Source organism: Mastomys coucha, unplaced genomic scaffold (genome assembly GCF_008632895.1).
Source record: "Mastomys coucha isolate ucsf_1 unplaced genomic scaffold, UCSF_Mcou_1 pScaffold21, whole genome shotgun sequence".
NCBI classification, from domain to species: Eukaryota; Metazoa; Chordata; class Mammalia; order Rodentia; family Muridae; genus Mastomys; species Mastomys coucha.
The window spans coordinates 65,996,184-66,011,582 of record NW_022196904.1 but is presented as its reverse complement, the minus strand read 5'-3'; the positions used below and the strand labels follow the sequence as shown (position 1 = coordinate 66,011,582).

The following is a 15,399-nucleotide window of genomic DNA, read 5'->3' as shown; positions in this document are numbered from 1 at the left end:
CACCAGTAAGTAATGAAGGTTGAGTTGGAGAGACTATTTGAGCCGCCTAAGAAACAGATGTCCTGTTCCAGATCGAATTGAGCCTTTTAATACATGAAAATGAGGCTAACTAGGCTCCGAAGAGGCTGTGGAAGGGAAGATGGGCTCTGTTCAAGATCTTCAGAGTGTGACAGAAAAAAATAAGCCACTTCCTTAGTTTCCTGTGGAGTTCAATCCACTTTATGCAACAGGCTGGTTACTTTTCTATTACTCTTCCACCTTAATCTAGGCTCTAGCCTTCTGCACTCTGCCCAGACTGCAGCCCATGACAAGAGTCTCTATTTGATGTTTTCAGTCCTGGGATGATGACAATTGCCATACTGCCAGTTCTGGATGTTTCCACATCTTTGGTTTGTTCCTTGAAGTCTTGCCCATACCTCTGTTGTTAGACCTGTTATTAAAAGTCTTCTCCTTTAGCAGATGCCAAGACCAACAGCCAAACATTAGAGGGACCCTGCAGAAGACGGGTAAAGAAGAATTGTAAGAGCCAGAGGAGTCAAAAATACCACAAGAACACAGTCCACAGAGACAAAAAAAAAAAAAAAAAAAAAAAAAAAAAAAAAAAAAACCAGGATTCATAGAGGCACAGAGGCTGAATCAAAAATCAGGGATCCCAGCACTTGGGAGGCAGAGGCAGGTGGATTTCTGAGTTCAAGGCCAGCCTGGTCTACAGAGTGAGTTTCGGGACAGCCAGGACTACACAGAGAAACCCTGTCTCGGAAAAAAAGAAGAAGAAGAAGAAAAAACAAATCAGGGAGCCTGTGCAGGTCTGACCTAGGTCTTCACATATGGTATGGTTGTGTCGGTTGATGTTCTTGTAGAACTCCTAACAGCGGGGGCTGTCTCTGACTCTTCTGCCTGCTTTTGGGACCCTTTCTTCCTACTAACTCACCTCGTCCAGCCTTGATATGAGGATGTGTGACTAGTTTTATTGTAACTTGTCAAGCCATGTTCGGTTGATATCCCTAGGACCCCTGCTCTTTTCTAAGAGGGGAGTGAATATGGAGGCGTGGGAAGGTGGGAGGAGTGAAGGTACTCTACATGCTACCAAAGGAGACAGATAAACGCCCTTCAATCTGCTATGACGCCCTGCCTGCAAGATATGCTTGTGCAATAGTGTCACAAAGCTTGTAAGAGTAGCCAACCAATATCAATAAAATAGAATCCACATCCAATGCTGCTTGGATGATCAAGAATCTGAAACTAAATAGGCTTGGGACCCAGGGGAAAATCAAATGCTACTGTTCTGCTAAAGGAATGTAAGGGGGGAAATGACTTGGTAATGACATTCTGTTATCCTCATAGATCAGAGCCTTGCTCAGCCAGCATCAGAGATGCTTCTTCCTGCAGCAGATGGGAACAAACACAGAGACCCACAAGCAGACATTATGCAGAGCGTGAGAGACCTTGGAACACTCAGCTTTAAATGGACTGTCTCCATCAATTATCTCCCCTTAAGGCTCAGGGAACCCTTGTAGAAGAGGAAGAAAAAAGAAAGTAAAATCCAGAGAGGATGGAGAACTACAGGGAATCAAGACCTTCTAGACACAGTAGAACTGGCACACATATGAACTCATGGAGTCTGCGGCAGCATGCATAGGGACTGCATGGGTCTGTGCCAGATGGGGTCCTAGAGCTGAGAGGAAAACTGGACATGAGCCACCATGCCTAACCGAGAAGCCATCTCCAGTCGATAAGTACTTGCAAATGAAAATTAGGGCATCTCCCTGGGGAAACCAGCCTATCTTAAGGGCAGGCCCCAGGCCCAACAGTAGATGGCCAACACAAAACAAACTCAATGGTATTTTTGGAGGTTCTTTATCTCATTCTGTTGTCAGAGCTTTTTTTTTCCCTACCTTACAGGTACTTTGTGTATATATTATGGCTTCTGGTTTGGATTTTTATAGGATTCTTGTTTGTGTAATATGTGTGACTCTGTGTCTATATACGTTTCTTGTGCTTTTTCTTTGTTTTCTCTTTTCTTTCTTTGGTTGTTTTGTCATAGTCCAATTTGTTTGTGTTTTATTTATTTTATTGTATTCTACTTTTTTATTATTCCTTAGATATCTGTTTGCTTTCTATGGAGAGACAGAAAGGGTGTAGATATGGATGGGAAGGGAGGTGGAGAGGAACTGGGAGGAGTAGAGGGAGGCGACACTGTAATCAGAATATATTATATAGAAAATCTATTTTCAATTTTTTTTAATCTTTCAAGTCATCTGAATGAATTGTATTTCCCAAATTAACTATATTTCTTGTCTAGACTCTAGTACACGTGGGATGGATGGAAACTTCTTTCCCTTTGACTATGAGATGGGGCAAGAGTGGGTGGAGAAACAGTGACATTTGAGGGAAACAAGAAAGAGGAAGTGCTCCTTCTGTTGGCTTGTGTTTTCTTTAGGAGGAAAGATAAATTTAGAGATTAAAGTGGAAGACAGACAGTGAAGTTTTGAAATCACCAGTAAGAATAGAAGTCATTTCAGTACACTGTTTTTTTTAATTAAAGATAAAATAAAAATAAAGTAAAAAAAAATTAAAGGTTGAAGTCATGAAAGGGCACCACTCTGATTTTTCATCTGATTTCCCTCCTCTGTGTTGAGTGGCTGAGTCAGAGCCTGTGCACCTCCCAGGCTTTGCTCTGTGCACTTAGGTACCGTAAGCAGAAGAACAAAGGAGGTGGTTGTTCAAGCAGTGCGAGCTCAAGAGCTGAATAAGGCACATTGTGTCCCTAACAAAGGGATTGAAGTAACTGGTCACATTCCCAATGACCAAATGAACAAAGAGTGTGAAGGGATCTCACACTCTTATCTCATACCTCTGAACACTGCTAGAAGTGCCAGAGGAGAGCTGATGATTCATAACTAATGAAAGGTCAAAGAACTGAGTAGTGTAATCCACAGACTTGTAAACTCTCAGTTTTGGGGGGTTTTTTGTTTGTTTGTTTGTTTGTTGTTTTTTGTTTTTTGTTTTTACCACTTGAGACAGCATGACAAAGTGGCACAAAAGGTTCTCCTGTGACTTTCTATTTGGATGACTGTTGACATTCACTGGGTCTTTGTTTGCTCCTGAACTATAGGAGAAGAATCCACCTTATCAATCTGAACAAAGCATGTGGCCCTGAGCTCCAAAAAGGAGCTCTATAAAGGCCGCTTTATTGAAGGTTTTGTTTGATACGACCTTCATGGGCCTATACAGTACCAAATCATCTAATGGAAAAGAAGGGCAAACACCCCTTACAGGACTTTGGCCACTGTGATATCAATTGTGTGCATAGTTTTAAGTATCCCCTGGACCTGGGGTCATACATCACAGCTATTGCAAATGACTCCAAGTGAAGCTCAGAAAGGGAACAGGGAGACAAGTGCTGCTTAGACACCAATGCCCTGGAGTGACTAAGAATCAAATACAAGGCAAATGGGAGATAATGCATCTGTAACAGAAGATGTTGAGAGCTGAACAGCTGGGCTGACTCTCTTGGGGATCACCTTGTACCCACCATGGGAAAACTCCAAAGCTTTCTGCAAAAGAAACTATATATAGCTCTTGGCCTGAAACCCATGCTCCCTGAGGGTAAAATGGGGGGTGAGAGGTAAGAGAAGAAGGATGAGGCAGAGGTGCAAGGAAATTAGTTTGTACATCCAAGAAGGCTAAAGGAGCAGAAGTAAGGGATGCTGAAGACCGGGGTGCTGGTCCAAGTTGTTGGACAGTATGCTGATGTCGGTAATAAGTCTCAGTGGGCCTGGGACCTCACCATCTCCTCATCAAGGCCATCTTAGAGTCTGACTTCCTTATAACACAAACAGTCCCCATTAGCCCTCTGCCCTGGACCTGTGGCATTCCAGACTAGTTCTGCTCTCTCACTGGTGGCCAAGTGTAACTCATGTACAATAAATCATCTTTCTCACTATTTGAAAGTCTCATACATGTATTTTTATATACAACAGAATTTTCTCAGGTGTAAAACTAAAATAAAATTATTTTGTTTTCATTAAAATGGATGGAATTGGAAAGCAGAATGTTATATGGATATATTCTGATCATAATCTCCACCACCTCCAGCTCCTCCTAGATCCTCCTTCTCCACTCCACCATCCCCAGATCTTCCCTCTCCACCCTCACTCCCCACTCACCTAGCTTCAAGTTTTCTTCTCTTTCTTTAAAAATATTTATTTATTATACATAAGTACACTGTAGCTGTCTTCAGACACCTCAGAAGTGGGCATCAGATCCCATTCTAGATGGTTGTGAGCCACCATGTGGTTGCTGGGATTTGAACTCTGGACCTTTAGAAGAGCAGTCGGTGCTCTTAACCACTGAGCCATCTCTCCAGTCCTCTTCTCTCTTTTTTTAAACTCATAGAGTGAGTTGGTGTTGGCCAGCTACTCTTGAAAGTAGGACCCACCCTGTGGTGTGGTCCACCTACCAAGGGTCCCGCCATTTTAAACTCTGTGTGCACTAGACAGGAGGTAATCTTTCTACATATACTCTTCCATGATAACACCTTCTCACATTACTGCAGTAACTGCGGCATTTGCTGGGAGTGAGAGGAGATTAACTGGAGAAAGAGAAATTTAGAGGAAAAATAAGGCCAACTATGATATACAGATGCAAGGTCTGCACATTTGCAGTAGATTCAATGATCCAATTCCATGACATCAATCACGTTGACCAGTTTCATTATTAAAACAGCCAAGACATTGCTCACAGTCAGCTGATGAAGAACTGACATAATGACAATATTCTTAAAGCACAGAAAAATAAGAAGGTGGCTAGGCCTTGGGGCAGATAAGCACACCTCTAGGAGAGATAGACCCTGTCATCAACTGTAACCTTCATAGGCTTTACCTAGCTGCATTTACAGTCCATCATCAGTTCTGCTGAACATTGGCTAATTCAGCGTGTTCCTTTCGTAAATTCTAACATCTAATATTATGTCTCAACATGATAGATCCTTTTATGAATTGTTAACAGTCTTGTCAGATGCCAAGGAACCAGAAAAGTCTGAGCTGGGGAATTAGAGGATCAGTCCAATTTACCCTCCCCCACCCTATCCCTGCCTCCCTTTGTTCCCAAGTCAGTAATAAATAAATTATAAGAAATATTCTCTGGGGCTCTGACAGGCAGGCTGGACAGCATGAACGACTTATTTCAAACCCTTTGCATTCAGCTTACATTGAAACCCTGCATACATCTAGCTTGGGAAGGATGCTGAGCCTTGCTGGAGAAAGTAGATCACTTGGAACCTGGAGGTTTTATAGCCAGACCCAGTTCCTGGCCCTTCTCTAATCTCTGGTAATCGAAAAAATATGGCCAGTTGCCTCACACTCCTGACATATCTCCTCAAGCTGTGAGCCAGAATAAACCTTTCCATGATCAAAATATATTACATACATGTAAGAAATATCACATAAACCCATTATTTTTTTAAATTAACAAATACTAATAAAAATGAAAAATGTCATGATTCTTAAATTTTAAAGATCCAAATTTAAAAAAAAAAACAACGAAAACTTTTCTTCCTTAAATTGCTTTTTTAAAAAGATATATTTATTTTATGTATGTGAGTACACTGTAGCTGTACAGATGGTTGTGAGCCTTCATGTGGTTGTTGGGAATTGTATTTAGGACCTCTGCTTGCTCCAATCAGCACTGCTCGCTCCAGTCAACTCCACTCGCTCAGTCCCTACTCGCTCTGACCCAAAGATTTATTTATTATTATAATAAGTTCACTGTCTGTCATGAGGACAAAGAAATCTACTGTCTTTCTTCTTGTATATTGATAGGTATCATGTCTGTGGCCCTTTGCTGAGCAAAAGAATTCATCTCAAGGTAGATTGTGTATGTGTGTGTGTGTGTGTGTGTGTGTGTGTGTGTGTGTGTGTGTGAAGGGGTATGTGCATGTCAGTGCAATTGCCCAAAATGACCAGAAGAAGACATCTCCTGGAATTGGAGTTAAAGGCAGTTGTAAGCCATCAACTATGGATGCTGGGAACTGACCTTGGGTCCCCTCCAAGAACAATATATGCTCTTAACAGCTGAGCCATCTCTCCAGTCCTCAAGGTAGATTTTCACTATTGCCTGGACACGGAAAATATTGCCTCTGCTTTCAAATTGCAGTTTTACCTAGTGTGTCAACACCAAATGTCTGTTTCTGTGAAGGGTGGTGGATGGGTGCTACCCCAGAACACACTACTTGAACATAAGGACTGGTTTGAGCTAATGCTTCTTTAAAGTGCCACTTTGACAGCTGAATGAACCCCATGAAGAAGGTGTAGACAAGTGCAGAAGGGGCAAAGGAAGAGTCATGAGGTAAAAGATCTACTTCTTTCACTCTCGGATCCACTGAGTGCCACCTCCTGACACTAAGGGTGTATGACGGGATCCTGGTAGCCATCCTCAGCTCCTACCTGCAGATAATCCACACAGTGCTCAGGACTCTGCAGAGAATCCTCACAGTGCTCAGGACTCCTGCAGGTAATCTGCACTGTGCTCAGGACTCCTTTGCCTGCAGGCAAGAAGGACGCCTTCTCCTCATGTGCCTCCCACTTCACTGTGGTGCTCATCTTCTATGAGAACCTTTTCACGTATGCATAGCTAAAGAAGAGTTCCTCCCTTGACTATGACAGAGCCTTGGCAGTAGCCCACTCCGTGATCACCTGCTTCCTAAACCCTTCATTTAGGAAATTAAGGAGGCCCTGAAGAGCCAGCTGATGAAAGCAGGGGTGCTGGGGTGATCAGATGGCAAGGTGAAGGCCAAGGACAGATTTGATATGATGGCTGAGGGACCAATAGCCAAGGAAGGTAAATGAAGCACCCCACTCGTCTCTATGTCTGGTATTGAAGCTGGGCTAAGAGATGCCTGGCCTCCAGAGTTACCATAGCATTACAACATCTGCTGGAGCCATGTACAGCTAGATCCCAGAGACTTCAAAGTACAATGCTCTCTCAGCATCATAGGAAGCTGTGATTTAATAACCTTAGATATTTATGAATCATGCCTCAAAATTTTGCCAAATATGTTTCTTCCCTAATACATACAGATGCAAATACTTGATTTAATATAAATCACTTAATTATATCTTAAACAATGATACTTATTAAATAAAATTTGGAACAAAAATTTTTTTAAAGAAAATATCAGTTTATGCAACAAGGGCACTCTGACCTCCCCTTCTTCCTAAACCAAGAGCCAACGCTGCACATAGGGAGGTACACATACCTACCTCCCTTTATCAGAAGCACAGCTGTGTCCTCAGCATCAAGGACAGGAAGCTGAGGCTGAGAGGGTTCTGTACAAGCAGACTGACCGTGATGAGGTAATTCCCATCTTCCTTTAGCCTCTTACACAAACTGCTTAGATTCCCATAATTCCTTTCACAGTTCAACCAAGAGAAAAGAATTTATGCTTTGCTACTTTGTGGAGGAGTGTCTTCATTTCCCTGAGAGGGCTCCTGTGTTATACCAAATGGGTAAGTATATATGCTTTCCTCTGTTGATCTGTTGAACAAGCCTCCTTCCCACGGAGTCCCCTTCTTTCCAGGGGTAGCACACTCCCAGGTCATCAGGTTCATTGTGCCATCAGGGCTCTTTGTTGAGACAGCCACAAAGCCAAAAGGGTGGTTCTTCCTCCAAGCTTTCCTTTCCTGCACAAGTTAGCTGAGGGCAATCCAAAACATATTCAAAGTCCCTGGTGACCGCAGCCCGGACCATTGTGGTGGCAGAGGCAGCAGCTGAGTGGCACATGTCCTTAATTCTAGCACTTGGGAGACAGAAGCAGATGGATCTCTGTAGTTCAAGGTCAGCCTAGGCTATGGAGCAAGTTCTAGTACAGCCAGATCTATACAGAGAGACCCTGTCTTGAAAAACAAACAAATAAAACCACAATAAAGTAATAACAAAAAACAAATAGCCTAATTTTTGAGTGGACAGAAGGCTCCAAGGGGCATATTTTCAAAAATGGTCTACAAATGGCCAGTAGGCCCATCAAAGGGCTCAGTGTTGTCAACACTGTTGCTAAGTGTTAAATTGCTAAGTGTTGTTACCTCCTGAGGCAAAACCATGAAGAGGTGTGGCCTCCCATCCACTAAACTGCAACCCTCAAAAAAATCAGACTGTTCATAGTCTGTAACGCTAACATTCTGGAAGCTGAGACAGGAGGATCATTTTACAAGTTCATCACCATCATCATAAGCCTTGTCTACAAAGTAAGGTCCAGGTCATTCAAAGCTCCATGGTGAGATCTTGTTTCAAAAGTAATAATAAGTGACAACACTAAATTACAGACTATGATTTAGTTAGGTCACTGTTTTTCAGTAGTCTTGAACTTTATTTCTATAGAAGTAGAAAGAGGGGAATTACATAATTGAAGAATAATCAGAGAATTATTGGTAGTTTATGTAAAAAAATGTAAAATTTGCCATTATCCAAAATCAGGAAAGAAAATTTTCTTATGTTGGGCAAAGTTTTCTTTTTCTAGTCTACCTTAATACATATACCCATTGTTTTAGTTACTTTTATATTGCTGTGAAGTGACCAAGGCAACTTATAAAAAATAAAAACATTTAAAATTCAAAAAAAAAGTAATAATAAGGTTGGGTGTGGTGACAAACACCTATAATCCCAGAATTCAAGAGACAGGGACAGGCAGATCTCTAGGAGTTTGAGTCAACCTGGCCTCCATAGTGAGTTACAGGACAATCAAGGCTACATAGAGAAATCCTGTCTCAAAACAAACAAACAAACAAAATGTAATAATTTCTCTTAAAACAGCTAAGAGTGAGTATTGGTAAAGATGCAGCAAGCCCTATACCCTGGTGGGAAATCACAGTGGAACCACTGTTCTGCAAAACATTTAAAAGCGCAAATGATGAGTCAGCGAGAGTTCCAGCACTTCCATGCCTAAGTATGAGCCCAAGGAAGTGATAACAGATATCCACACAAAACTTCACTCGTGCATCTTCATCGGCAACACAGCATCAATACGGGGAGACAATGTCCACCACTTGGTTTTTGGTTTCCCATCCACCAGGGAATGATGGTACACAGTGGGTCATGCCTATGCAATGTAACATTAGCCGGCAATGTAAAGGAACAATGTACAGTCACACCACACCCTGCATGAACCCTGTAGTGTAGAAGGGGAAGGCAGATGCTGAGAACCACAGTCACACTTGTAAGAAATGATAAGAAAGGCAAATCTATAGCAGCAGATAGGGGAAGATGCTGGCACCAGGAGGGAGCACAAAATTAGGAAAAGCGGAGAGGCTGAAGCTGAGATGTACAGCGTTTCTCTGGGAAATGATGGAAATTGTTTTACACTGGCTGTGATAGTGGCTGTACAAATCTATAGAGTGGAAGCCACTGGAATGAGCACTTTATTTGAAAGTATGCTTGGTTATTTTATGGGGGTATCAATCAAGTACTCTCACACCACAGGCCAGTGTGGAAGTCAGGGAATTTCAAGGGAATTCTCAGGATTCAGCTCTCTCTTTACACCTTGTGGTATATACAGAGATCGAACTCAGGCGCTCAGGCCTACACCTCTACCTGCTGAGCAGTTAAAATGTGTGATCTGTATGGTTTGTAAATCCTATCTTGATAATCCTGTTGGTTTGTTTTAAGCCAGCCTGAGATTATTTGATAAGTTTTTCCTGACGAAAAACTCCACCATTCTAGCTCTACATTCAATGTTTTTAAGTTTCTATTCTGTTCTAACTAAACAGCTTTCATGAATAATTAAAATAATACATTATTCTAAAAGCTGGTCTTACTTTAAAAGATATAGATTTGATAATCAACTCTGCCTGCAGCCAGATAGTCTGGCACTGGACAAGTCCTGCCTCATTCCTTCCCTGGGATCCTCCGTATCCTTGACAGCAAACAAGAATCCATCCCTGCCCCACAGGGCTCCCTGCTCTGCCTCACAGTGTGGTCCAGATGCACCCTCCCCGCAGCATCCACAGGAAAGGTGAATTAGGCCCAAGCTCCCTCCCACAGAGGGGCAACCATTGCTCACTCTCACAAAAGCAGCCTCAGGACTCCTGCCATCCCCGAATATCATAAAAATTAGAAATATTTCCAAAACGAGGGACTGGGGACATAACTAGTTTGGTAGAGAACAAACAGCAAACCATTCTCAGCCTTGTGATGCAGGAAAGGATTTGTTGGCTCAAAAACTGCAAATTGTGAAGGAAATTGATCTACCTCAAGACCTAGCTATGCTACTGTCGGGCATAGACCCAAAGGATGCTTCATCCTACCTCAGGGACAGATGCTCAACCATGTTCATTGCTGCTCTACTCATATTAGCCAGAAACTGAAACAACCTAGATGTCGCTCAACAGAGGAATGGATAAAGAAAATATGATATATTTATACAATGGAATATTACCAAGCTGTTTTTTTTTTAATGAAATCACGAATTCTGCAGGCAAATGGATGGAATTAGAAAAAAATCAACCTAAGTGAGGTGACCTAGACCCAGAAAGATGAATATGGTCTGTATTCACTTATATCTGGATATTAGACATTAAATAAATGATAACCACTGGGCAGTGGTGGTGCGCGCCTTTAATCTCGGCACTTGGGAGGCAAAGGCAGGTGGATTTCTGAGTTCGAGGCCAGACTGGTCTACAGAGTGAGTTCCAGGACAGCCAGGGCTATACAAAGAAACCCTGTCTCGAAAAACCAAAATAAAATAAAATAAAATAAAATAAATGATAACCAAGCTACAATCCATAGATCCAGAGAGGTTAGGCATAAAGGAAGAAATTAGGGGGAACACATGAATCTCCCAGGGAGGGGGAAGTAGAATAGATTTTTATGGATGGGTAGGGAAAAGAATGGGAGGACAGGTAAGAAGAAAGAGGGGAGATGGGATGGAGGGAGAGAATGAGGGAGAGACAGCTGGAATTGAAGTTCATTTGAGGGGTGATATGAGGAGTGATATGGAAACCAAATGCAGTGGAAACTTCCTATAATATATGAAGGTGATCCTAATGAGTCTCCAAATAATGAGGGAGACAGACCCCCTACTGGCCAAGCTTTGTCGCCAAACAAAGCTTCCAGTGCAAGGCCTAGGTTCTATCTAATTGAATTGTTGGCCAAAAGGGTCCTGTAGAAATAACCAAGCAACCCAGGCAGTTGCCAAGACAATAGGCTGCTCTCCCCAAACTGACAACAGGGCCCCATTGCTGAAGACAACACCCACATAACTCATTGAACACGGAGAGATCAAACTGTAGTCTACATAGAACCTTCACCCCCTGCTCTAGTGTCTGTGACATGGAAAGGTTCTCTGCAGCCTACCAAAAGAGAAAACTAAACACCATCTCAGCTGCAAAAGCCTTTGATCTACAGTCTTCCCTCCCTGCAAAATATGTTAAGGCAACAGTGGCACAAAACTTGTGAGAGTAGCCAACCAACATCTGATGTGATTTAAGGGCCACTCTATGAGACAGATACCTAACACTACTTGGGTCACCAAGAACCAGAATCTAGAAGGAGGAGGAGGAGGAGGAGGAGGAGGAGGAGGAGGAGGAGGAGGAGGAGGAGGAAGAGGAGGAGGAAGAGGAGGAGGAGGAGGGGGAGAGATCCAGAATCTAAATAGTCCAGAGTTCTAGGGTAAAATCAAATACTACTGTTCTGAAAAAAAAGTAACAACAAAATAACACCTAATGATATTTGCTGTGCTCATAGATCAGTGCCTTATTCAGGCATCATGAGAGAGGCTTCCTTTTGCATTTGATGAGAACAAATACAGAGACATACTATCTTAGTTAGGGTTTCCATTGCTATGAATAGATACCATGACCAAGGCAACTCTTATAAAGGACAACATCTAACTGGGGATGGTTTGTTCAGAGGTTCTGTCCATTATCATAAACCATTTCCTCCCCAAGTTGCTTAAGTCATCGGGTTTCCTCACAGCAATAGTAACACAGCAGTATAAGGAAAATTATTACAAAAACATGCCCAATAACAACATTATAAATTTGTTCATTTCCAAGTAAGGCCCCTGGCTGACCCTTGGTCTACTTGAATTAGAAGATGCAATGTCCCACAATGATCAACAAAGAAAGAATTTCAGGCCAATTTTTCTTATGGACATTGATGCAAAATGACTCAATAAAATACTTGCAAACTGAATCCAAGACTATATCAAAAACATGCAGGGTATATTTGGGATGAGCCAGAGACCTGGGACTGGGGAGTCTCCCAGAAATCTATGGTGGAGACCCTTGCTGAGATACATAGCAGCTGGTAATATGGAGACTGAAGTGGCCACCTCCTGTACCCAGGCAGGATTTCCAGTGGAGGGAGGGGAACACCAACCCACCCACAAAAACCTTTGACCCAAAATATGTCCTGCCTACAAGAAGCACTGGAATAAAGATGGAGTAGAGAATGAGGGAATGGCTAACCAATGGCCGGGCCAACATGAGATTTCTCCATGGGAAAGAGCCAACCCTTGACACTATTAGTGATATTCTGCCATTGCAGACAGTAGTAACCTAGCATAACAGTCTTCTGAGAGGCTTCATCCAGCAGCTGATGGAGACAGAAACAGAGACCCACAACCAAACAATAGGTGGAGCCCAGGGAGTGGTGTGGAAGAGTGAGAGGTGGGGGAAGGGTTGAGGGAGCCAGAGAGGTCAAGGACACTACAAAAAAATCTACAAAGGACACTACAAAAAAATCTACAGAGTAAACTAACCTGGGCCTATGGGAGCTCACAGGCAAAACTACCAACTAAAGAACATGCATGTAGGCCCCCTACACATATGTACGCATATGTAGCAGATGTGCAATTTGATCTTCATGTGAGTCCCCTAACAACTGTAGAAGGGGCTGTCTCTGACTCTGATGTCTGCCTTTGCATCCCCTTCTCCTACCTAAGCTGCCTTGCCCGGTGGGAGAGGATGTACTTAGTTCTACTTCAACTTGATGTGCCAAGGCAAGTTGGTACCCATGAGGGGCTTCCCCTTCTCTAAGGAGAAGAGGAAGTGGTACTGGAGGGAGCATGTGAAGGTGGGTCTGGGAGGAAAGGATGGGGGTCTGTGATCTGGATGTAATGTGAATTAATTAATTAATTAATTAATTAATTAATTAACTTTTAAGAGGCGTGATGCTGTTTCTGCCATTCCAGCTCAGGCAGCAAACAGGAAGTTTAGCATCCCTACATCTAGGCAGCTTATTGGTTCATGGACATAGGTAAAATGACAGAGTAAGCATCAGACTGTGCATCTAAATACAAAGATTTAAGTCCTCTTCTTACCAAATGTTGGGATGAAAATCACAGTGAACTTTGAATTCAAAAGGGTAGAAATAAAAAAATTAAAAAAAAAAAAAACTTTACCATTCTGTCCCCTTTCTTTCTGGCAGAAGTAGATTAAAGCCAATGGTAGAGTATTTGGGGTATTTAGTTGTTAACCAAAGTTTCGTAGGGTCAGATCCCATCAGTGTAGAAGGGAGATTTGGCTTAATACAAATACTTAATTTGCATTCAATACATGTAAGATAATATCTTGCAATCCTTGGATAGCAGAAGTTAAACTTAGAAGTTTGCTTAGGCTTTAAAAGCTTTTGGACGAATTATATCTTAAACTTCTGGTTAGGGGAACTAATCACAGGGCATAGTACCAGGGTTGAGATGGTATGAATAATTACAGGGTGCGTGCTCAGTTCTTTTTTACATTTTCCTGGCGGTTAACTATTTTGATGCTGTTAGCTGATGGGAAACTAGTGAGTGAGTGTCCTCGTTAGGGTTTCCATTGCTGTGAAGAAACACCATGACCAAGGCAACTCTTACAAGGGACAACATTTAATTGGGGCTGGCTTAGAGTTCAGAGGTTCGGTCCCTTATCATCATGGCAGAAAGCATGGCAGTATCCAGGCAGGCATGGCGCTGGAGAAGAAGCCGAGTGTTCTACATCTTGATGTGACTACAACCAGAAGGGGTTGTCTATGTCACACTGGACAAAGCTTGAGTAAATAGATTACCTCAAAGCCCCATTCCTCCAATGACACACTCCCTCTAACAAGGCCACACCTCCTAATAGTGCCATGTCTCATGGGCCAAGCATATTCAAACCACCACAGTGAGATAGTGTAAATTAAATGTATATAGAAGAATAAGCTAAGACTAATATAGCTATAGTGGTAGCCTTGATATTGCTATTGTTTTTGAATAGTCCAGTAACAATTGTTTTTGGAAACAACAACAAAATGTCAATATGATGGGAATTTTATTTCATATTATGAAAGGGATGAAACTGATACATACTGGCTAATTGTATGTTTACTTGATACAGACTAGAGTCATCAGAGGAGGGAGCCTCAATTGAGAAAATGCCTCCATAAAACTGAACTGTAGGCAAGTCTATGGGGCACTTTCTTAACGAGTGATTGATGTGGGAAGGCCCAGCACATTATGAGTTGTGTCATGCCAAGTCTGGCAGTCCTGAGTTCTAATAAATCAAGCTGATCAACCTATGAGGAGCAAGCCAGTAGGCAGCACCCCTCCATGTCCTCTGCGTCAGCTCCTGCCTCCAGGTTCCTGCCCTGCTTGAGTTCCAGTCCTGACTTCCTTCAATGATGAACAGTGCTGTGGAAGTGTAAGCCGAATAAACTCTTTCCTCCCCAACTTGCTTTGGCTATGGTGTTTCACCACTGCAATAGTAGCCCTGAGGCAAGTGTGAAGTAATTGATAGAAAGAAAAATAGACACCAAGGCTGTAAATAAAGTGCAAATGACTAAATTTAAGTCGTGTCATAGCTGGACAATATGGAAGAATAGTGATCATTCATCCCATGTGACCAATTGGTGATTAAGCCATGATTTTTCGCAGTTGGGTTTGGTTGAGCCACCTGCCCTCAGACCCTACTTAGGATATTTATATTTTCAGAAGCAAGAATTAGTTTAATATTAGTATATATTAGAAATACTGAGGGAAAAAATGTTTTGTCAACTGAGGAGAACAAGGCCATCTTGAAGGGGAACCTTTTGAGTTACTTCAAGTATTAAGAGGCAAGATGGTGTTAATCCAAGCTTCATTGCTAGGCAGATTAAGATACACATATATACCAGGAAGTGGTAGCACACACTTTAATCCCAGCACTTGGGAGGCAGAGACAGGCAGAGCTCTATGAATGCAAGGCCAGCCTGGCCTAAAAAGCAAGCTCATCCAGGACAGCCAGGGTTACACAGAGAGACCTTGTCTCAAGGGTTGGGGGGGATGAGGCTGTTGCTTAAGTTAAATACATAGTTAATTCGGAGCATGGTGGTACACACCCTTAATCCCAGTGCTCTAGAGTCAGTGGCAGTCAGTTCTCTGTGAATTTGAGGCCCACCCATCTGGTA

General features: G+C 42.4%; 1 protein-coding gene across 1 annotated transcript in view; it reads left to right on the top strand.

Moving 5' to 3' along the window:
- The first annotated feature begins 3,707 nt into the window (after positions 1 to 3,707).
- Positions 3,708 to 15,399, top strand: part of LOC116101266 (alpha-enolase-like) — a 15,535-nt gene continuing 3,843 nt past the window's right edge. The window contains exons 1-3 of the mRNA XM_031384880.1: positions 3,708 to 3,759; positions 6,551 to 6,623; positions 7,420 to 7,508. Of these exons, the coding sequence (XP_031240740.1) occupies positions 3,708 to 3,759; positions 6,551 to 6,623; positions 7,420 to 7,508 (214 nt within the window). The remainder of the gene's footprint in view (positions 3,760 to 6,550; positions 6,624 to 7,419; positions 7,509 to 15,399) is intronic.